The following is a 23,206-nucleotide window of genomic DNA, read 5'->3' as shown; positions in this document are numbered from 1 at the left end:
GGTGTCTTCACTGATTATGGCTAGACAACAAGAGTTGTGGGAAGCTTTTAGAGACCTACACTTGAACGTAGAGTTCGGACCGGGAATTTTGAAATTCGGAATGATTAAGATCTCGAGTGGATTACTTGAAGACATTGCGAATTCTCAGGATGACGTCTTAATTCAAGAGAAGAGGAATCTAATAGTACAAGGGAAGACGACTGAGTTCAAGATCGGGGCAGATAATGTTTTGCGGTGTAATGGTAGGATTTGTGTACCAGCCATTACAGATATGCGGAAAACGATTCTAGAAGAGGCGCATAAGAGTAAGCTGAGTATTCATCCTGGGGCAACAAAGATGTATCAGGATTTGAGGCAGAATTATTGGTGGCCAGGAATGAAGAAACATGTGGCGGAATATGTATCCACTTGTCTAACTTGTCAGAAAGCGAAGGTGGAACATCAGCGACCTGCTGGAATGTTGCAACCTTTAGATATACCTGAATGGAAGTGGGACAGCATTTCCATGGATTTTATAACCGGATTACCAAAGACAAGGAGAAAGAATGATTCCATATGGGTGATAGTGGATCGACTAACTAAATCTGCTCACTTTTTGCCGGTAAGGACCACCTATAAGGTAGATCAGCTAACGGAGATCTACATTGCTGAAATTGTGAGGTTACACGGGGTACCATCGAGCATTGTATCAGACCGTGATCCGAAGTTCACATCGCATTTTTGGGGAGCATTGCACGAAGCGTTGGGAACGAAGCTACGATTGAGTTCAGCTTACCATCCACAAACGGACGGACAGACTGAAAGGACAAATCAGTCCTTGGAAGATCTGTTGAGAGCATGTGTTTTAGATGATAGAGGAAGTTGGGATGATGTACTTCCGTTGATTGAGTTCACTTACAACAATAGTTTCCACGCAAGTATTGGAATGGCACCATATGAGGCTTTATATGGGCGCAAGTGTCAAACGCCCTTGTGTTGGTATAAAGACGGTGAGAATATGATTGTCGGACCAGAGATGGTGCAACAGACCACAGCTAAAGTAAGGAAGATCAAGGAGAAAATGAAGACTTCACAAGATCGCCAGAAGAGTTACGCGGACAAGCGTCGCAGACTTTTGGAATTCGAACAGGGTGACCATGTATTTCTGAGAGTCACACCTACTACTGGAGTAGGTAGAGCCTTGAAATCGAAGAAGTTGACTCCTAAATTCATTGGACCATATCAGATTTCTGCACGAATTGGGCCGGTTGCTTATCGGATTGCATTACCTCCGATACTGTCCAATATTCATGACGTGTTTCATGTGTCACAGTTGAGGAAATATCTCGCAGATCCATCTCACGTGATCGAACCAGACACAATCCAGCTAAAGGATAACCTGTCGTTCGAAGTACCACCCGTGAGAATTGATGACAGGAAGATTAAGCGGTTGAGGACCAAGGATGTTTCGTTGGTCAAGGTGATCTGGAACCCAATTACTGGAGATGCGACTTGGGAACTGGAGAGCAAGATGAGGGAACAACACCCAGAGTTATTTATCGATGCATAGTTTCGAGGACGAAACTAATTTTAGGGGGGGAGTAATGTAAGACCCATAATTTTAAAGTACCCTTTTATGTATTTTTGGTATATTTTGGATTTTGGCTCGGAGGCTTTTAAGCCAAAGTTAATAATATTTTGGAGTTTTATAATCAAAAAGATATTTCGATGCCAATTAGAATTTCTCGTCGATAAATAAATTGAATTTAACTGCGGTAAATACTTTACGGTTAATTTAAGGCGTTTCGGGTGAAACGGTAATTTAATAAATATCTAGATTTTGAGATATTTGTTAAGTTATATTTATTATATTTATATATGTTTGTTTGGAGGGAAAAAGAAAGGAAAACTAGAAGGAAGGAAAAGGAAAAGAAAATAGTATATAAAGGAAGGAAGGAAAAAGGAAGAAAGGAAAAACAAAGGAAAGAAAAAGAAAGGAAGGAAATTTACAATTTTCCATCTCCTTCCTCAGACCACCGTGAAACCAAAATCCATCCTTCTCCATTTTTCGTTTTCGTTGCTTCCTTTTCTTCAAAGCTAGTGACCCAAGGTTGGGTGAGAGTTAGATCAAGGTTTTCGCAACTCCACTCTTCCTCTTTGATTCGAAAACGAAGAAAAACGGTTTTGAGATCCAAACACAAACCCCTCCGTTTCTTCTAGATCCAAACCTCATTTCTCGAAGAGATAGAAGGGAAAGTTGCTCACCTCCATGCTACGGTGCTAGTGCCCTAATTTGGAAGCGGCGTTGCGAGCGGAAAATTTACCGAATTTACTCACGGTGCCGTAATCGCACGTTAGAACGCACGTTAAAGCTAACGTTGAGGTAAGGGCTCCTTCCAAACTTCTAGTTTGCATTAGGGACTTATCTGTGGTTGTGTGGGAAGGAATTTGTTAGGGTTTAATGTATCGATTTGGGGAAAAACGAAACTAATGCGTTATGGGTAAAACCTTAGAGTTAGGTTTTGTTTATATTGATGAATGGTTCGTGGTAAATGAATTTGAAATCATTGTGTGTGATTATGAGTAAATTAAATTTGATGTATCTGTGTGTTATGTTGCTTTGATTTGTGTTCGTTCTTTTTAACATGCTCTTAATTGACATTGATGAAATTTGATATGTGTATGGTTGGATTTGTGAATAAATGAATTGATATGTTTTGATGTGAGAATTTGTTTGAGTTTGTGTTGTGTGGAATTTGAAAACCATTAAGTTAAATGAGTATTAAGAATGGGGAATCTCTTAATGTCTCGGTTACTTAACATTTTGTTTTGAAAACCGTTTAAGTTAACTGGACGTTAAGGAGGGGGAATCTCTTAATGTCTCGGTTACTTAATATTTTGTTTTAAAGAAAAATCGTTTAAGTTAACTGGGCGTTAAGAAGGGGGAATCTCTTAATGTCTCGGTTACTTAATATTTTGTTTTAAAGAAAAATCGTTTAAGTTAACTGGGCGTTAAGAAGGGGGAATCTCTTAATGTCTCGGTTACTTAATATTTTGTTTTAAAAACCGTTTAAGTAAACTGGGCGTTAAGAATGGGGAATCTCTTAATGTCTCGGTTACTTAATATTTTGTTTTAAAGAAAAATCGTTTAAGTTAACTGGGCGTTAAGAATGGGGAATCTCTTAATGTCTCGGTTACTTAATATTTTGTTTTGAAAACCGTTTAAGTAAACTGGGCGTTAAGAATGGGGAATCTCTTAATGTCTCGGTTACTTAATATTTTGTTTTGAAAACCGTTTAAGTTAACTGGACGTTAAGGAGGGGGAACCTCTTAATGCCTCGGTTACTTAATATTTTGTTTTAAAGAAAAATCGTTTAAGTTAACTGGGCGTTAAGAACGGGGAATCTCTTAATGTCTCGGTTACTTAATATTTTGTTTTAAAGAAAAATCGTTTAAGTTAACTGGGCGTTAAGAACGGGGAATCTCTTAATGTCTCGGTTACTTAATATTTTGTTTTGAAAACCGTTTAAGTAAACTGGGCGTTAAGAATGGGGAATCTCTTAATGTCTCGGTTACTTAATATTTTGTTTTGAAAACCGTTTAAGTAAACTGGGCGTTAAGAATGGGGAATCTCTTAATGTCTCGGTTACTTAATATTTTGTTTTGAAAACCGTTTAAGTAAACTGGGCGTTAAGAATGGGGAATCTCTTAATGTCTCGGTTACTTAATATTTTGTTTTGAAAACCGTTTAAGTAAACTGGGCGTTAAGAATGGGGAATCTCTTAATGTCTCGGTTACTTAATATTTTGTTTTGAAAACCGTTTAAGTTAACTGGACGTTAAGGAGGGGGAACCTCTTAATGCCTCGGTTACTTAATATTTTGTTTTAAAGAAAAATCGTTTAAGTTAACTGGGCGTTAAGAACGGGGAATCTCTTAATGTCTCGGTTACTTAACATTTTGTTTTGAAAACCGTTTAAGTAAACTGGGCGTTAAGAATGGGGAATCTCTTAATGTCTCGGTTACTTAACATTTTGTTTTGAAAACCGTTTAAGTAAACTGGGCGTTAAGAATGGGGAATCTCTTAATGTCTCGGTTACTTAATATTTTGTTTTGAAAACCGTTTAAGTAAACTGGGCGTTAAGAATGGGGAATCTCTTAATGTCTCGGTTACTTAATATTTTGTTTTGAAAACCGTTTAAGTAAACTGGGCGTTAAGAATGGGGAATCTCTTAATGTCTCGGTTACTTAATATTTTGTTTTGAAAACCGTTTAAGTAAACTGGGCGTTAAGAATGGGGAATCTCTTAATGTCTCGGTTACTTAATATTTTGTTTTGAAAACCGTTTAAGTAAACTGGGCGTTAAGAATGGGGAATCTCTTAATGTCTCGGTTACTTAATATTTTGTTTTGAAAACCGTTTAAGTAAACTGGGCGTTAAGAATGGGGAATCTCTTAATGTCTCGGTTACTTAATATTTTGTTTTGAAAACCGTTTAAGTTAACTGGACGTTAAGGAGGGGGAATCTCTTAATGTCTCGGTTACTTAATATTTTGTTTTGAAAACCGTTTAAGTAAACTGGGCGTTAAGAATGGGGAATCTCTTAATGTCTCGGTTACTTAACATTTTGTTTTGAAAACCGTTTAAGTAAACTGGGCGTTAAGAATGGGGAATCTCTTGCTAATCAGTTTTTCGAAAATCATTTACGAAATCGATTGCCCAATCGATTGGCCATTAAGTCAGGGGCTCAGCTACCCTGTCAATCGATTTCCCAATCGATTGATTTCAGCCCAGGATTCTGTTTCATCAAAATCCTTCACCCCAATCGATTGCCTAATCGATTGGCTCAGTGAAAATCCTCAGTTTTAGTTGTATGATTGTTTGCTCATGAAACTATCCATGTCTTGATTTGTTATGTTATAATTAGGGGATTGAGAACCTCATTTTACTTTCATTTTAACTGGCAAAGTATTGTATGAACTTTTCGCATATTGAAAATCCTGCTAAGGTGCATGCTTAGTTGAAAAGTTATTTTTAGCATTTAAAACTTAAATGTTATGTGTTAACTGTTATTTTCGGTTGGTGACCTTTACAATTATTGTGGAAATCTGGGCTTTGCCCTCAGATGAGAGTCAGGACGATCTTACCGGTTCGTACCCTACGGACGGAAATGGAGATGGGAACGCTTGACTGCGGCTACGATAGGAGGATCTCACGGGGCGCGTGGAGATCAGTCAGGGTGTTTAGTTGTTTTGTAAAATGATCAGACTAGGTTGTCACAGAGGGAACATATGTCTTTCTTTTGTATTGCATTTATTTTAAAATGGAAGACTGTACCTATACTAATATTGTCAGCTTGACATGTTATTTTCGATGGGTTACGTGTACCATTTGTTGTTGGGTAAATGGTTTGGATTTATAATTGGAGTAACTTTTCCGCTGCTTGTAAATTATAATGACTCAATTATTTATTCAAAGGCTTTTTCCTGATTTAATTCTGTGTTTTAGTCTAATACCTTTTGAAAAAAAAAAAATATACCCTCGCTTTGAAAAACGGGGTGTTACAGATTTCAAAACAGAACAGATCGAACAGATTTAAAAAAAGAACAGATTTTATATTATTTATCAGGTAACAATTTATTTGATTTATTAGGTAACAATTTATATGATTTATCAAGGTTATGCCATTTACTATCAGGTAAAATTTTATATGATTTATCAGGTGACAATTTATCAGTTTTAGTGACAACAACAAATTAATAAATACAATACCTGAGACAACAATCACTCAATAGAAATTGACACACAATACAAGAGAAATAGATAAGGGTTCAACGAGAAGACGTCGCACAATAGGAGAGTTCACACAGTAGAGGAGATGAGGGTTTGTAGGGTTAGGGAGAGATCGTATTAAATATGTTTTTATTTATTTAAAGAGAATGATTTTTATCAAATACGCATCATTTTATAGCGTTTATATAAAAAGCGCTCTAAAAGACCCTGTAACTGTGTGAAAGCGCTATATTTTATAGCGCTTATATACAAAGCGCTCTAAAAGCGCAGTACACATTATGTGAGAACGCTATGTTTTACAACGTTCATATCAAAAGCGCTGTAAACATTATGTGAAAGTACCATGTGACCCTACAACAACCCTTTCAACAAAAGAGCTGTAAATATTATGACCCTATATGACCTACAATAGCGCTTTTGTAAAAGCGATTGTTAGAAAGCACTGTTGTATCCTCTGTTAATTTTAAAATATTATACAATAGCGGTTTTAGTAAAAAAAACGCTATAAAAGACGCGCTGTAAAAGGTTAATTTTGACGTAGTGTTAGTAAGATATTTTACTATGTATTATTTTTGTGGTTAAAGCCACAAAGAAGAAAATGAATGGATTTTAAGTTGCAACATTTTCAATGAATAATAATTCTTAAATTAATATGTCAATGTTGTCGATCATGGAGAAAATTAATTTTATCTCTATAATCCTAGATGGATGTATGATATTACATTTTTCAAAGGAATGAGATTGAAACTACATTTTATTTGGTGGGATTAGAGAATTTACCGTATTCGCCATGACCCAAGAAAATTAGAAAAGTGATAAGATGTTCATACATGCTATATAGATATAATTGCGTCATATTGGGTGGACTCTACACTTAATGAGATTTATACGAAAACTCATATTAAGAAGACTAGTGGTGACTATGGAGATGAGCACAATAAGAAAACTTAGGTTTTTCTTTTCTTTCGACATCAAAGCGAAAGTGCTTTGCCCACATTTTAGGAAGAGTTGCAAAGACCACACCGTATCATATGCTAAAGTTGGAGTAAAACATCTTATAAAATGCTTCTACAAAGAGAGATGCTTATATGCACTCATTTGTTGTCGAAAATTCTACTTATGCGATAACATACGCTGATCCGATTTGCAACTGTTGTTGATGTTTGTAACGAGACGTCACAATCTCGATTAAATTTCTGCAATTGGCCGTGCTGCTGCCGTCTACGAAAGAACGCGTTGCTGCTGTCCCCCAATTGATCGTCTGCTGCCGTCTACAAACTGAACTTGTTGCGAACTCACTGATATGATCTGCAAATAATAAACGGTGAAGTCTGAGACACACTGAATGCGCTGTACTCAAGGATTTATCCGTGTAAACCCATGTGGGATCGAAAGGAATATAAATTTTTGAAATAACTCAAAAAACACAACTTAAAAATGAACAAACTACACCTCGAGGAAGTAAAATTACACTTCAAGTCTGAATTAAAATTACAGAACCCATAAATCTTTTACCCTTACTAATCCAACAAATTTGGCCAGAATTTTCCCTTCATCGTTCCTCAGTACACCTGCAATTTCTGCAGGGTTTGCCTTTTGATGACCCGTCACATTACATTTCCGCACTTTTGGTGGCAATGGACACCAATTTGTCACTTCTCGTTCTTCTTTAATGCTTCTAACTACTTTTCCTAGAGTATGGGGACATTTGGAGCTCTAATATCTCATCCAATTTTCTAGTTTCAATTTAAATTAGAAGAGAAGTTGCTCCCAATTAGTTTTTTCAGCTTGAAAAACAATTTTATTACGTTGGTTCCACAATGACCATAACACCTCATATTATAAAGCAATCCATAATATTTTAAAAGCCGTTATACTCCACTCCCATTCAAACATCAAACCATCTATCGGACTTTCTTGTCATCCGTATGCAATTGTTCCACCAGTTTCGTACCTCCATCCAAATTAAGCCTAACTGATTTTACAATGTAGGAACACATGGCTAATTGTTTCTTCTTAATCCTCACAAAACGGGCCTAAAAAATAAATGGAAAAGTCAAATCAATGACAGGCCTACACCGGCTAAAATGAAGAAAATGTGTCCATCGATGAAATGTTTGAAAACATAGACAGTGGAAGGGAAGAAGTCACTCTCAATCCGATCTAAGTTAATAAGTCAAAATGGCAAGTAAAAAATTTTAAGCTTATGGACTTAATGGATTTTTGAAGAGTAAAAAAAAATTCTTTCACAAGATAAAACAGATTGACAATGGAGGAAAACTGTAGCAAGATTACATTATCGTAGATTTAAATGAGGCTGTTTACTAGTTTTCTGATGTTGTTCTTGTCAATGCCACTAACTGTTAGGACAATTTATTTATAAATAGAATTGTAGGGTTCAATGTTCAAGACTGCTGATTTGTTTTCAAAAATCATCAATCACATTTAACGAACAATTCCTAATTCTCTGTCGAAATTTTGAAATATGTCTAATACAATTTCCTATAATTCTCTTTTCCCTTGTTTACTTTCCTTGCAATTGTTATTTTCCTTATTAACTTGTATGTTCTTTACTTTGCTTTTCTTTTTGTTTGGCCTTCTTAATTATCCTGCAAATTAACTTACTGCAATTTTCTTTGATGTCATTTAAGTTTTATGCATTTTGCAAGTTCTCCTCTTTGCTATTTATATATATATCTCGTCGAGCAATTCTATGTGTTCGTTGTTTGGGATTTGTTTCATTTTATACTTGAAAATTTTCCAGTGATTTTATGCATTAAAACTGTTGATCATAGTATTTGGGCACATGTTTCTAGCTTTTTAGTTTGGTATTTTAAAAGTTTTTTATAGCTTAGAATAATATTTTTACCTTGTTTTTAAACTTTGGGTCGAATTTGAATTATAATTTTATTATTTACATTTTAATTTTATTATTTACATTTGGACTCTTGCTCACTCTGTAGGCCATAACTTGACCTCTAGATATCTGATGCATATGAGCAGGAGTTGGAAAGCTAAAAATCAGAGCTACAACTTTTGTATTGGAATAAAAGCCCAATGCGGAACTTTACTATGCCTAAATTGCAGATTTCGTAATCTGGACTTTTGTTATAATTTTATTTGCGGGTCACTTGTTTTTAAACCCTAAAATCCAATATGGAGTACTATATATTGGCAGTTTTGTTTCTTTTCTACGGATGAGAAAATTAGGATTCAAATTGCTACAACAAATAAACAGTTTTTATTTTGATTTCATGAAAGACTAATTTTATAAGATTAATCAACAAATTCAGAGTTTCATCAACACCTTGAGATTTAGCTTACACTGTCAATTTCAAATTCATGATTCTATTCTTGTTTATTTGATTATATTGATATTTTGATTTCTTGAATTGAATTTCAATAGGATCAATTAAATTTATTTGATAGAATTTGGTTTCGGTTTCTAATTTAATTGAATTATAATTTTGCGATGCTTGATCGTTAATTGCAATATTTTGATGATTGTGATGCTTAATCCAATCAAAGAAACCAAATTCACTTAGGATTGATTATGCTTGTTTGATCAATTCTATAATCAAATAAGAATAGAATCACGAATTAGAAATTTAACCCATTGATAGAATATGTGATAGGTGTGAAACTCGAATAAGTGGATTAATCATTTTGCGCATCTGTTAAATAAAAAATCTAAAAAACCTCTTTTTAATTTCAACTTTCTATTCGGTTATTATTATATCAGAAGTCCTTGCAAAACGATTCGAGTTATTACCTATATTTACATTTTATTAATTGTATTTGACCCGTGTGCGACAACAGATCAAATTGGTGCCGTTGCTGGGGACTCTCTAATAACAATATTAACCAATATTAACCAGTTTTAGAGTATTACTAACCATCCTAACAATTGTAAGAAGATCCAATTGTTGATGCTCTACAAGCATATGCAACTAATATATACCATCCTGAAGCCAACTATGATCTATCATCTAACAGGTACAATCCTAGTTGGAGAAACCATCTCAACCTGAGATGGGGGTACTCATCTACAAAACAGATGCAGCAAAATATTCTTCAACAGTAAAACAATGCACCTACATTAGAGGACCTCGTTAAGCAGATGGTCGTCCAGAAATCTCCAATTTCAACAACGAACATATTCCACCATTCAAAATTTGGTAACAAAGCTTGGTCAACTAGCCACTTCAATTAATCAATTGCAGACTTAGGGGTCAAACCAATTACCTGCAGAATCAATAGTAAATCCAAATGCTCCCAATGTCAGTGCAATTACATTGCGGTCTGGGAAAGTTGTTGAAATACCAATGGTACCTGAAACTACAGTGAAAAATAACAAGGTTGCTGAGGACACTTTGATACCTGAAATTGTTAATGTTGAGCAAAATATACCACTTCATTTTCCTCAAAGAGCAGTGAAGACTAAGAAAATGGGCAAGGTAGATAGGGACAACGAGATCCTGGATACATTTAGCAAGGTGGAAGTGAACATTCCCCTCCTTGAAGCAATTAAATAGATTCCAAGATATGCAAAATTTCTAAAAGATTTATGTACACACAAGAGAAGGTTAAAAGGTAATGAAAGAGTAAACATAGGGCGAAATGTTTCAACCCTCATTCAACCCATGCCTCAAAAATGCAAAGATCCAAGAACTTTTTACATTTCATGTACCATAGGCAATAGTCAATTTGAAAATGCTATGTTAGATTTAGGAGCTTCCATTAATATTATGCCTGCATCTATTTTTAACTCTCTTGCTCTTGGACCTTTATAGAGTACATGTGTTACCATTCAATTGGCGAACAGGAGCAATGCTCATCCCGCTGGACTTGTGGAGGATATACTTGTTCAAGTTAATAAATTGATATTTCTTGCAGATTTTTACATTCTAGACATGGAGGGAGATAATAAGTCCAACAGGGCGCCTATCATCTTAGGCAAACCATTCTTTAAAATTGCTAGAAAAAAATTGATGTGCATGCTTGAACTATATCAATAGAATTTAGTGATAGCAGTGTAAAATTTAACATCTTTGATGCTATGAAACATCCCATGGAAGAGCATTCTATTTTTCAAATTGAATTGCATGCTGATTTGGTTGATGAAACTTACCCCAATATGTTTGCTACAGATTTTCCTTCATTATCTAGTTTTTATGATACTTATACTTGTGAATTCTTTACAGATACTCAATTATGCTCTGTGTATGTTGAGATCGAAGCTTCCGTACAGCTTGATCATTGTGCTGATATTGATATTTCTATTAACATAATTGATTTAGCATACTTAGCTTTTGCCACTAGTGTTGTACCATCCATTGAACAACCACCGACTATAGAGCTTAAACCACTTCCTGAAAATTTGAAATATGCATATTTATAAAGAAGTGGCAAGTTACTTGTGATTATTTCAGCCAAACTTGAAAATGAACAGTGTGACACCCTAAACCCCAAAATAATATATATAATAATTTATATAATATTCCTATAAAATTTGCAGTGGATAAATAAAATTTATTTCCAATAAAATAAAATCTTTTATTTTTAATTTAGGATATCACGTTTCTCAAAAATAAAATAAAACACTTTAAACTTAATTTTTTCATTAAAATAGTGCAATCCTGATAAGTTTGATTTCAGTATAATTACTTGGTTTAATTCTAAAAACTAACTAGTACTTCTAAGGTTTTCATACAAAAATTCGTTTCAAATTAAATAAGAAAATACAAATTACAACCCTTATTCCCGGTATCACTTATCAGAGCAGTGTTCCTCCCAAACTTGAACTTCAAGACTCATTAACCTGTAACAACTACGATTTCACAAATGCAGGGCCAAGCCAGTCAAACACAAACAACAAAGGAGGTGAGTTTTGAAATCATGTTAATAGTATAATATAAATAAGAAGAACACGCAATTAATCATAAATAAACTGTATCATTACACTAACTTTCTTCAAGGAAAACCATAACATTATAAAGTCAAAACCACTCAAGGAAAATCAATAAATTTCACTATAACATCAAATCATATAAGAAAATTATTATCGCTTTTGAAACACACCAATCACAATAAAACAATCACAAGGAAATGCAAAGCTATGCATGAGTTTAGACTCTACTTCACAATGTGGTATCATTCTAACTCTGAAGTGCTTGGTTAGGAGGCTTGATACTATGCCACCATCCCAGTGGACGGACAATTCAAATTGGCTCTGTCCTCATTGATCCCCTCAACTCAACCCGAGACACATATACGTGAAAGTCGAGGTAAACGTTTGTTGTGTGGTAGCTCCCGACATTTGGAGTGCTACCTCCAAGTCACCTAGGAATTCCCCACCCGTATACCTCCAAGGTCTAACAATCTTGCCTTAAGACTCGACAGTAGACCGCTACGATTAGGCTCATTCAGTTGTACTTCCCCAGAATCACTAGGCCTGTCAGGCCCTACCTATATGATGACAAAATAATTTTCACTTCACAAATTCTCAATATTTATTTTCTCCCCTCGTTAGCTTAGACTACTCCATTAAGAACATCATATTTATAAATCATCACTATTTCATCATATATGGGGTACTTCAATATTCTCATCACAATTTTATAACGTCATTAATCAATCATAATCATAATCATCGTATAGACTCATCACAATTTTATAACATCACTAATCATACATAATCGTAATCATCATATAAACTAATCAGAATTTTATAACATCACTATTATCGATATAAAGTCAGCATTATCATCCTGCATACATATATCATACCATGCATTCATATTTTATTATCACATCACATAAATTCGTCTAATCAAACACATGCATCAAATTCATTTGAAATCAAATATCATAATAATATCAAATACCACACATTTAACGAAATTAAATCAATCAACACCTTATGAGAAAACGTTAAAAATAAATTATGAGAAGATACTCTAAAAACTAAATTCGAAATTCGGTCAAGGAAAATTACCATAAACCAGAAAATCAATCAGTGGATAATATATCAACTTTTCACATGGTCGTTTTGGCGTTGGTTTCCCTCAAATCAGACTTACGGTGAAGGAGAACAGCGCAAAATAACGAATTCTACAAACGGAGAAGTCGGATATTTTAGACAGAAATTGGGGTTGTTAAAAATCTGGAAAATTATGTTTAATTGACTAGTTAAATGAATGAAATAACATACTCAAATTTGGGCGAAAATGGAGAAAGTTTTCTGGAAGAGTTATCGATCACCGATGTCAAACGATAGGTTATTGTTGTGTTTCCGCTTTGCTTTTACGGCTGCCCTTCCCAGGTTCCAACTACCTTCCCTTTTTTGTTTGTTATATTTTATTAACAATTAGGGTTCACACACGAGTCAAAATCATTGGTCCCTTTTTTATGTTTTTGTTTTACTATTATTATTTTTATTTTGCTAGAACAAAATTAATAATTATTTAATCTCTTTTTTTAGTATTCTTCCAAACACAGTTTTTCCAAATATTACTAATATTTTATAAATTAGAGTAATTAAAATAATCAATATAAAAAAAATATATTACTAATAATTAAAACTCTCACATTCAAAATAATCTCTACAATTATACTTATTTCTCAAAATACTCACATTATAATAATACCAGCATATTAAAAAATAGTCAAAATTATAAAATAAAAATATAACATTAATATTTTATATTAATTACTAAATCATAATAAATATATATAAAATCACAATGTCATAACAAGTATATAAAAATAAACGAAATCAAACACAATATCAATTCTATCTCAAGATAATTATTTATAAAAAAATAAGTAATAATAGAAAATAGTTATAAATAATTGAAATATAACTATGTGGATACTTAATATCAGTCAAACGCACAAAAAAATATTACATTAATTGGGTACACGTGTATTAACGTAAAATCACATAAAATCTTTTTCTTTAAAATATATATTACACTAAAATACTATCTTTTTTTTTTAAAAAAATAGATCAAAGAGTAAAATGTAATATTTATTATTTATATCGCTCATGTAATTTAATATTTATAAAACTAGCACATCATAGAAATCACTTATATAACAAAAATTAGTCAAAAAATTTATCGTCATATATTCTAAAATAATTTTAACATTAAATTAATTATTTATAATCGTATTTAACTAATAAAATAGTTTATTATAAAATTTAGGGTGTTACAAACAAGAAGAGAAGCTGTTGCAGATTTTGAGAAAACACAGAAAGGCAATTAGATGGACCTTGGTTGATATTCATCGTATTAGCCCATCCATGGGTATGCATAGGATACTACTGGAGGATGAAGTAAAATCAGCCAAGCAACCCCAAAGGCGATTTAACCCATTAATTTTGGATGTTGTAATAAACGAAGTGACCAAGCTCTTGCAAGCAGGCATTATATACCCCATCTCTGATAGTCAATGGAATAGTTGGAGGGTATGAATCGATTACAGGAGACTAAACTAGAAAACTAGAAAGGATCATTTTCCTTTACCATTCATTGATTAGATGCTTGAATGATTAGCTGGTAAGTCACATTATTGTTTTCTTGATGGTCTTTCTGGTTATTTTCATATTAGTATTGCACTCGAGGACCAAGAATAGACCACGCTCACTTGCCCTTTCGGCACATTTTCCTATAGGAGCATGCCCTTTCGCCTATGCAATTCCCTTGGCACTTTCCAACGCTGCATGATTAGTATTTTCTCTAACTTGATAGAAAATTGTATTGAAGTTTTCATGGATGATTCTACTGTGTATGGTTACTAATTCGATGCATGCTTGAACAATTTAGATAGAGTTTTGCATAGATGTATTGAAACTAATCTTGTGTTGAATTATGAAAAATGTCATTTCATGGTGGAACAAGGCATAGTTTTGGGACATGTGATCTCTAAAAATGGGATAGAAGTTGATCCTACCAAGATTGATGTGATTTCTAATTTGTTGTACCCAACTTGCAACCTCGAGATTCGTTTTTTTCTTGGCCATGCAGGTTTTTTTAGGTGTTTTATTAAGGATTTCAGCAAGATAGCTCTTCCGCTGTCAAATTTGCTGCGAAAAGATGTCAGTTTCTACTTTGATGACAAATGCAAGAAGGAGTTTGATTTCTAAAAGGCAACACTGACCTCTACTCCCATAATTCAGACACCCAATTGGAACCTCCCTTTTTAAATTATGTGTGATGCATCTAATTATGTAGTGGGAGCAGTCCTTGCATAAAGGGTTGGTAAGGTTGCCCATGTTTTTTTTATTATGCTTCTAGGACTTTAGATTTTGCACAAGCTAATTATACTAACGATGAAAAGGAACTTTTAGCTATTTTTTTTGCACTTGATAAGTTTAGATCATATTTTATAGGTTCGAAGGTAGTTGTTTTTACTGACCATGCAACTTTGAAGTTCTTGCTGAAGAAACCACAAGCAAAACCGAGATTGATCCAGTGGATGTTGTTACTCCAAGAATTTGATTTAGAAATTAAAGATAAGATTGGAGCTAAAATTTTGGTGGTTGATAATTTTAGCATAATAGAATTGGATGAGGACCTCATCCCCATTCAAGATGACTTCCCTGATGAGCAACTGCTACAGTTGCGCGAGGTAACTCCTTGGTTTGTTGATTTAGTTAACTATCTAGTTGTTGGAGTCTTTCCTGCAAATTCATCCAGAACAAAAGTACACAAACTTAAAAGTGAAAACACCGAGAAAGTGTTCAAAGTAAATGGACAATGCCTCAAGCTTTGAAGATGCTACCATAGAAGAACTCTCCTTGGAAAATCCCACCTACTCTGAAGTTTGAATAGAGAGCTCCCTTTCCTTACTCTTATTTTATACTTGTTACTTTCATTAAGGACAATGTTTAATTTAAGTGTTGGGGTATTATTTAGAATTTTATTATTTAGGATTTTATTTGTAATATTTTACAAAATAAAAAATAAAAATAAAAACAAAAATAAATAAATACATAAATAAAAATGGACATTGCACTACATGATTTTTCATCAGATTTTGTGGTTGTAAATGTTGAGAGTTTGTTTGAACTAGCATGATTGGATAGTATCTTTGCATTCTTGGTAAAATAAATTGGATTAAAATGCTAAATTTTGTATCATTTGTGATAGGTCATTAACCTTTGTGAGATTTTTTAGCCTTATTATGAATGAAATATATGTTTCCATATTTTTTTCTTGTGTGGTATCTCATTCATGATTACTAGTTATGCCATAACTTGACTTGACTCTTGGCCGCATGCATATATTGAAATGGTCTAGGCATTTGTTTCTTGTTAAGCTACTTGCCAAATAAGCCTACCCTACAATTATCCATTTGTTTAATCCCCTTTGAGCCTAATTATCCCATTCTTTGTTATATAGCTCATTACAAGCCTTAAAGTGAAAAACAATTAATTGATCCAATCTTGGGGGATCAAGGAGTCTTTCCTTAGATAAGTTTAGGACTGCTCAACTTGTTTGTTTAAATTTGAGGGTTATGAAAAAAAAAAGAGAAATATAGATTACTCCTTAATGTTGTTTTTCTCTCTTAATCATTACTCATTTATCCTCTTTGATTTTCAGCCCTAGTCTCCTTAGGATTACCTCACCCTTACCTTGGCTACATTACAACCTGAATAAGGACCTTTTGATCATTATGTGCATGTGTTTCAAATATAGATTATAGAGGTTTGTCAAGCATATGGTAGTGCTAGCTTTCATGACGTGCTTTGAGTGTAAACAGCAGCCCATACACTTTGAGAGAATTTTATATCCGGGGAGGATTCTATCACTTATGATGCATTCTTTAGTTAACTTGTCATCTTATTTGCCTTGGTTGTGATGACAAAACTATTCATGTTTTCCTTAAGCTAAAAATATATTTTTTTTCTCTAACCACTTTGCATTCATAAGAATATTTGGAATCGCATACATTGCTTTGCCCGAAGTGCAAAAGTTTAAGTGTGGGGGAATTTGATCATAGCATTTGGGCACATGTTTCTAGCTTTTTAGTTTGTTATTTTAAAAGCTCTTTATATCTTAGAATCGTATTTTTAGCTTGTTTCTAAACTTTGGGTCGAATTTGAATTATAATTTTATTATTTACATTTTAATTTTATTATTTACATTTTAACTCTTGCTCGCCCGGTAGACCATAACTTGAGCTCTGGATATCCGATTGGTGCACATGAGCAGGCGTTGGAAAGCTAAAAATTATAGTTACAACTTTTGTGGTGGGATAAAAGCCCAATGCCAAACTTTACTATGCCTAAGTTACAGATTTCGTAATCTGGACTTTGTAATAATTTTAATTTGCGGGTCACTTGTTTTTAAACCCTAAAGCCCAATATGAAGTACTATATATTGGCAGTTTTGTTTCTTTTCTACGAACGGGAAAATGAGAATTCAGATTGCTACAAGAAATAAATAATTTTAATTTTATGGAAGACTAATTTTATAAGATTAATCTATGAGTTCAGAGTTTATCAACACCTTGAGATTCTGGTTACACTCTCAATTTCAAATTCATGATTCTATTCTTGTCTATTTGATTATATTGATATTATGATTGCTTAAATTGAATTTCAATATGATCAATTAAATTTATTTGACAGAGTTTGGTTTCGGTTTCTAATTTAATTGAATTATAATTTTGTGACGCTTGATCATTAATTGTAATATTTGATGATTTTGATGCTTAATTCAATCAAAGAAAACGAGTTCACATAGGATTGATTATGCTTGTTTGATCACTTATATAGTCAAATAAAAATAGAATTACAAATTAGAAATTAAACTCATTAATAAAATCTGTGATAGGTCTGAAACTCAAATAAGTGGATTTATTGTTTTGCTCATCTATTAAATCAAAAATTTAAAAAACCCCTTTTTAATTTCAACTTTCAATTTGGTTATTATTATTACATCAGAAGTCCTTGTGAAACATCTAAAAATCCTTTGTTTCCATTTTTTTTTACCTCTATTTACATTTTATTAATTGTATTTGACCTGTGTGCGATAGTGGATCACCATGGTTCATCCACATGTCATCACATTGCATAACATCTAAAAATCCTTCATTTCCATTTTGTTTGAAAATCCTTTGTCTAAAAATCCATTTCTTGCATTAAATCATGTTCATTACATTTTACTTTGTAAATTCAATTTTTCTTTTCTGCATATGTTTTCATGCATTAAAATCCTTTTTTATTTTTTATTATTATTTTTATTTCATAAAAATAATATTCCCATCTCAACTCCAAATTCCATTCCATTTCATTTCATTTTTGACATGGTAATTGATAGGAAAATTCCATAACAAATTGTGTATGAGGTATAGCCATTTGATGAGGACCAAACTTGAAAACTAAAGAAAAGATCAAGGGCAATAAAAAGTCAAATGGCTTTATAGTTCTTATAGAACAATTATATTTTAATATTAGTTTGTTTTGTTAATTTGTTTCTAACAAAATTAAAGATAGTGAGAGAAATTTTTTTCTTTTTTGATTTTTTTAATCTACAACACTTTACATTGAGCAAAGGCTCATGATACCACTAGACGTGAATCTAAATAGATGCCCAATACTGGATCTTGTGCTTACCATGACTTTTGTAATCATGTCTTTCCAAATACGATAAGGTAAAAACAACCCAATGTTGGGGGGTTTATCTCAAGACACTCTGGCAAGTGTACACCACCAAATTGTTGACTCTAATCATGAGATGAGGCATATGCTCACGCAACAAATGAGTTGAATCCTAAATAGTCACCCAAATAGCCAGATTGAATAAGGAAATAGGTGTAGTTTGTTAGAGAAAGAAAGGTATTTCTAATAGAAAATTCTCAATTTTCTTGATGCTCAATGTCCAATACAAGTAGGTATTTATAGGTATAAATAGAAAACTCTAGACACATTTTTAGATATTTACCACAATTTTTTATAATTAAAGCACTTCTAGATTATTCAATGCAAATTCTACATGGTTCTAGAATTATCTAATTTCAAATTAGTAATTTTATTACTCCCCCTTAATATGAAATTTTCTTCTTCATTCCAAGTCTTGCTCTTAGCCTTTGAAAGTCTTCAAATTTTAATGGCTTTGTAAAAATATATGCAACTTGATCTGAGTCTTCACATATTTAAGCTCAACTTCATTCTTGGCAATGTATTCTCTAATGAAATGGTACCTTGTGTCTATGTGCTTGTTGCGATCATGAAACACTAGATTCTTTGCAAGTGCTTGTGCAGACTTGTTGTCTATATAAATATCAATAGCTTACTTTTGTGGCATATGAAGTTCCTCTAATAATCTCTTTAGCCAAATGGCATGACAAGTGCAAGATGTTGCTGCTACATTCTCTGACTCACATGTTGAAAGTGTGACAATATGTTGCTTCTTTGAGCTCCACGAAAAAGCACAGTCTCCCACGAAAAATATAAAGCCACTAGTACTTTTTCTATCATCAATATCTCCCGCAAAGTCGCTATCACAAAATCCAAAAAATTTAAAATAATTAGAAGAAGAGTAAAGTAGTCGATAATCAAGTGTACCTTTAAGGTAGCGGAGTATCCTTTTAGTGACTTTCATGTGTGTAGTAGTAGAAGCTTCCATGAAACGACTCACTACTCCAACCGCATATAGAATGTCAGCCATTGTACATATTAAGTATCTTAGGCTTCCAACGAGGCTTTTGAAAAACTTTGACAACTTCAATCCGCTCTCCATTGCTGTGTTCATCGGATTGCAATCAAATATTTTAAATTTCTTCAAAACTTCATTTGCATAGTTTTCTTGAGAAATAAATATACCTCTTCCAATTGCTTTACTTCAAGGCCTAAGTAGTATAACATGAGCCTTACATCAGTCATCTCGAACTCAAGCGCCATGGCATTTTTGAACTCTTCAAACAAACTTGGATTATTCCAAGTGAATATAAGATCATCCACATAGAGACAAACAATCAAAATATCTCCATTATCACAAACTTTGACATAAAGAGCCTATTCATTGGGACAACGAGCAAACCCATTGTCTTTGAAGTATTTATCGATACGACTATTCCATGCTCTTGGTGCTTGCTTTAATCCATACAACGCTCTCCTCAATCTAAAAACTTTATTTTTCATGTCCTTTAATCATGTATCCCATTGGATGTTCAACATAGATCTCTTCTTCAAGATAGCCATTTAGAAATGCCGATTTTACATCAAGTTGATAAAGTTTCCACTTAATTTGAGATTCTACATAGATTAGCAAATGAACAGTGTCTACGAAGCAACTGGAGCAAAAACTTATTCATAGTCAACTCCATGTTTTTATTTGTAGCCTTTGGCAACAAGTCTTGCTTTGTATTTTCCAATCTCTCCACTAGCATTCTTTTTAGCCTTGTACACCCATTTGACTCCAATTTCTTCCTGGCCTTTTGGAAGAGTTGCTAAATCCCAAGTGTTGTTCTTCACAATTGATTTTATCTCCTCGTCTATGGCTTGTCTCCACCTTTCATCTTTCACTGCTTCTCTATAAATTAATGGCTCATTATCTGCCAAGAGACAATAGAACTCTTCAAGGTCAAGAGCAATTTCAGTTGACCTTTCATAAATGTCTTCTATATCTATTATCTTCCTTGGTCTCTCACTTGAACTTACATATAGAGAAGTAGGTGAAGATGGAGGTGAAGAAGGTGGAGTTGCATCTTGAACTGGTGATGTGGCCTCTTGATCTTCTTCAAAATGTGGAAGGAAATTATAGTTTGTTTCTTCTTGATCTTCCCAATTCCATGAAGCATTTTCATCAAATTCAAAATCACGACTCACCATTACCTTGTTGTTGCATGGGTTATACAACTTGTAACCTCTAGAATGTGGATCATAGCCAACAAAGACATATTTGATGCTTCGATCATCAAGTTTGGATCTCACTTGTTGTGGCACATGTGCATATGCTATGCTATCAAAGACACGCAAATGATTAACACTAGGCGTCCTTCCATTCCATGCTTATAGAAGGGTTTGGTCTTTGACATTTGAGGTTTGAGAGCGATTTGCCAAATAGACCGCACAAGAAACTGCTTCAGCCCAAAACTCCTTTGGCATCCTTTTGGATTTTAGCATACATCTTGCCATGTTCAAAATAGTTATGTTCTTTCTCTCGGCTACTCCATTCAGTTGCGGAGATCTTGGAACGGTCAATGGACGACAGATTCCATGAGTTTCACTTAATTCATTAAACTCCTTCGAAGTGAATTCACCTCCTCGATCAGATCTCAAAGCTTTGATTTCATGACCGCTCTCCTTCTCTACAAGAGTTTTGAAGTTCTTGAAAGCAACAAAAGCTTTTTATTTTTTTTAAGAAATAAATCAATGTTTTTCTACTAAAATCATCAATAAAGAGAATAAAATATTTACTCTTAGCAAATGAAGATGGATTGATTGGTCCACACAAGTCAATAGACACAAGTTGTAGTGGCTTAGTTGCTCTTGATATGGCTTTTTTAGGGAAACTTTTTCTAGCTTGCTTGCCAAGAAGACAACCTTCACACAATTGATTTGGATGATTGATTGAGGGCATCCCTTTCACCATACTCTTTTCTCCCATAATTTTAAGTGCACCAAAGTTCAAGTGGTCATACCTCATATGTCAACGCCATGCTTCATCTTGGACACTCATCTTCAAACATTTTGTTTCAATAGTTCTTATGTTCAAGATAAACATTCTATTTTTCGACATAAGAACTTTAGCAATTAAATTGTTATTTTGATCTTTAAGCCAAAGATGTTTATTTTTCTTTAGAATTTCATATCCTTTTTCAAGAAGTTGGCTCAAACTCAAAATATTACTCTTTAATTTAGGCACATAGTATACATCACTAATCAACTTATGGCTCCCATCTTTAGAAGAAATTACATTCCTACTGTTTCCTTCAATTTTTACTTTTGACGAGCCTTTAAAGGAAACATTTCCATTCATCTTTTCATTAAGCCCACAAATTTCTCTTTGCATCCACAACTATGGTTACTCGCACCGTTGTCCAAGTACCATGATCTATTAGCATCTCTATCTTCTTCCTTGAGTGTTACCAACAAAGTTGACTCTTCATCTTCGTCAATAAGATTAGCCCCTTCTTCCTCTTGATTAAGAGTATTACAACATTCCCAAGAAAATAGCTAAATTCTGACAATTATAACATTCAACTTTAGATTTGTCATACCTCATTTCACTTTGATAATAGCTGTAAGACCCATAGTTTTAAATTCTAATTTATGTATTTTAGTGTATTTTGGTATTGAACTCTGAGGCTTTTTAGCCAAGTTATTGATATTTTGTGAGTTTAATACCCAAAAATATCTTTTGATGCCCCGGTTAAAATTATTCGTCGATAAATAAATTAGATTAAATGCGGTGAATCTTTTTTCGAAGAATAATTTATTTATGTTACGAATAATTTAATACCGGTAAGTTTTGTTAAAAATATCTCGAGTTGCTGAAAATTTTACCTGTCAATTGAGTTGCGACGAGAGTAGGTATTTTTATCAAAATGGTTTAGAAGTGATGGGAGGTGATGTGGAAATGATGATTTTACAAATATAAAAAATATCTAGATATTTAGATATTTGTTAAGTTATATATATATATATATATATGTGTGTGTGTGTGTGTGTGTGTGTGTGTGTGTGTGTGTGTGTGTTTGGAGGGAAAAAGAAAGGAAAAGGAAAAACGAAAGAAAAGGAAAGGAAAACAAACAGAGGAAAGGAAAGGCAAACAAAACCCATTCTTCCTCTCCCTGCCTCGCGAACCCTTCATTGTTCTTCTCCTTTGTTTTCTTTTTTTGGCTTCAAGAAACCAAGTGATAGTGAAAGAAAAACATTCCCCTGCTACTCGACATCTTCTCTTCATCTTCTTTCTTCTTCTCTGATTCGAAAACGAAGGAAAACGGTGTTGGTGATTTCAAAACCGTCAAACACAAACCTCCATGTTTCTTCTAGATCTAAGCTTTATTTCACGAAGAGATAGAAGGGAAAGTTGATCATCACTCCGCTACGGTGCTAGTGAGTCAACTTTGGAAGCGAAGACACGAACAAAGATTTTACTGGAATTAATCGCGGCGCCCTAATCGGCTGTTAAAGCTACCGTTAAGGTAACGACGATGATATATGTGTATTTGTGGAGTTAGAATTTTGTGAAACGGATGTGTGATTTGGTGGAAAAGGAATTTAATTCATTTATGTATGGTTGTGAGGAAATTTAACTTGATGTGTTTGGGGTGTGGTTTGTGAAAATTAATCTGGCATGAGTGATGTTTGAATTTTGTGGAAATTATGGGTGATTGATGATTGAGCTTGGTGTGGTTTTTGTGGAATTTGAATTGATCAAATTTAATGTGAATTGTAGATTAAATTTGATGTGAGGTG

At 33.5% G+C, this 23,206-nt stretch overlaps 1 protein-coding gene across 1 annotated transcript; it reads right to left on the bottom strand.

Annotated features, from left to right (window-relative positions):
- Positions 1-19,073: 19,073 nt before the first annotated feature.
- Positions 19,074-19,523, bottom strand: LOC140919394 (secreted RxLR effector protein 161-like). The gene has a single exon (XM_073365405.1). It carries the CDS (start codon positions 19,521-19,523, stop codon positions 19,074-19,076), a length of 450 nt encoding a protein of 149 aa, XP_073221506.1.
- Positions 19,524-23,206: the final 3,683 nt, after the last annotated feature.

The sequence above is a fragment of the Cicer arietinum genome, chromosome 2 (assembly GCF_000331145.2).
Source record: "Cicer arietinum cultivar CDC Frontier isolate Library 1 chromosome 2, Cicar.CDCFrontier_v2.0, whole genome shotgun sequence".
In the NCBI taxonomy this organism is placed as follows: Eukaryota; Viridiplantae; Streptophyta; class Magnoliopsida; order Fabales; family Fabaceae; genus Cicer; species Cicer arietinum.
Note: the sequence above shows the minus strand (reverse complement) of the source record. Positions and strands in the feature narration are given on the sequence as shown.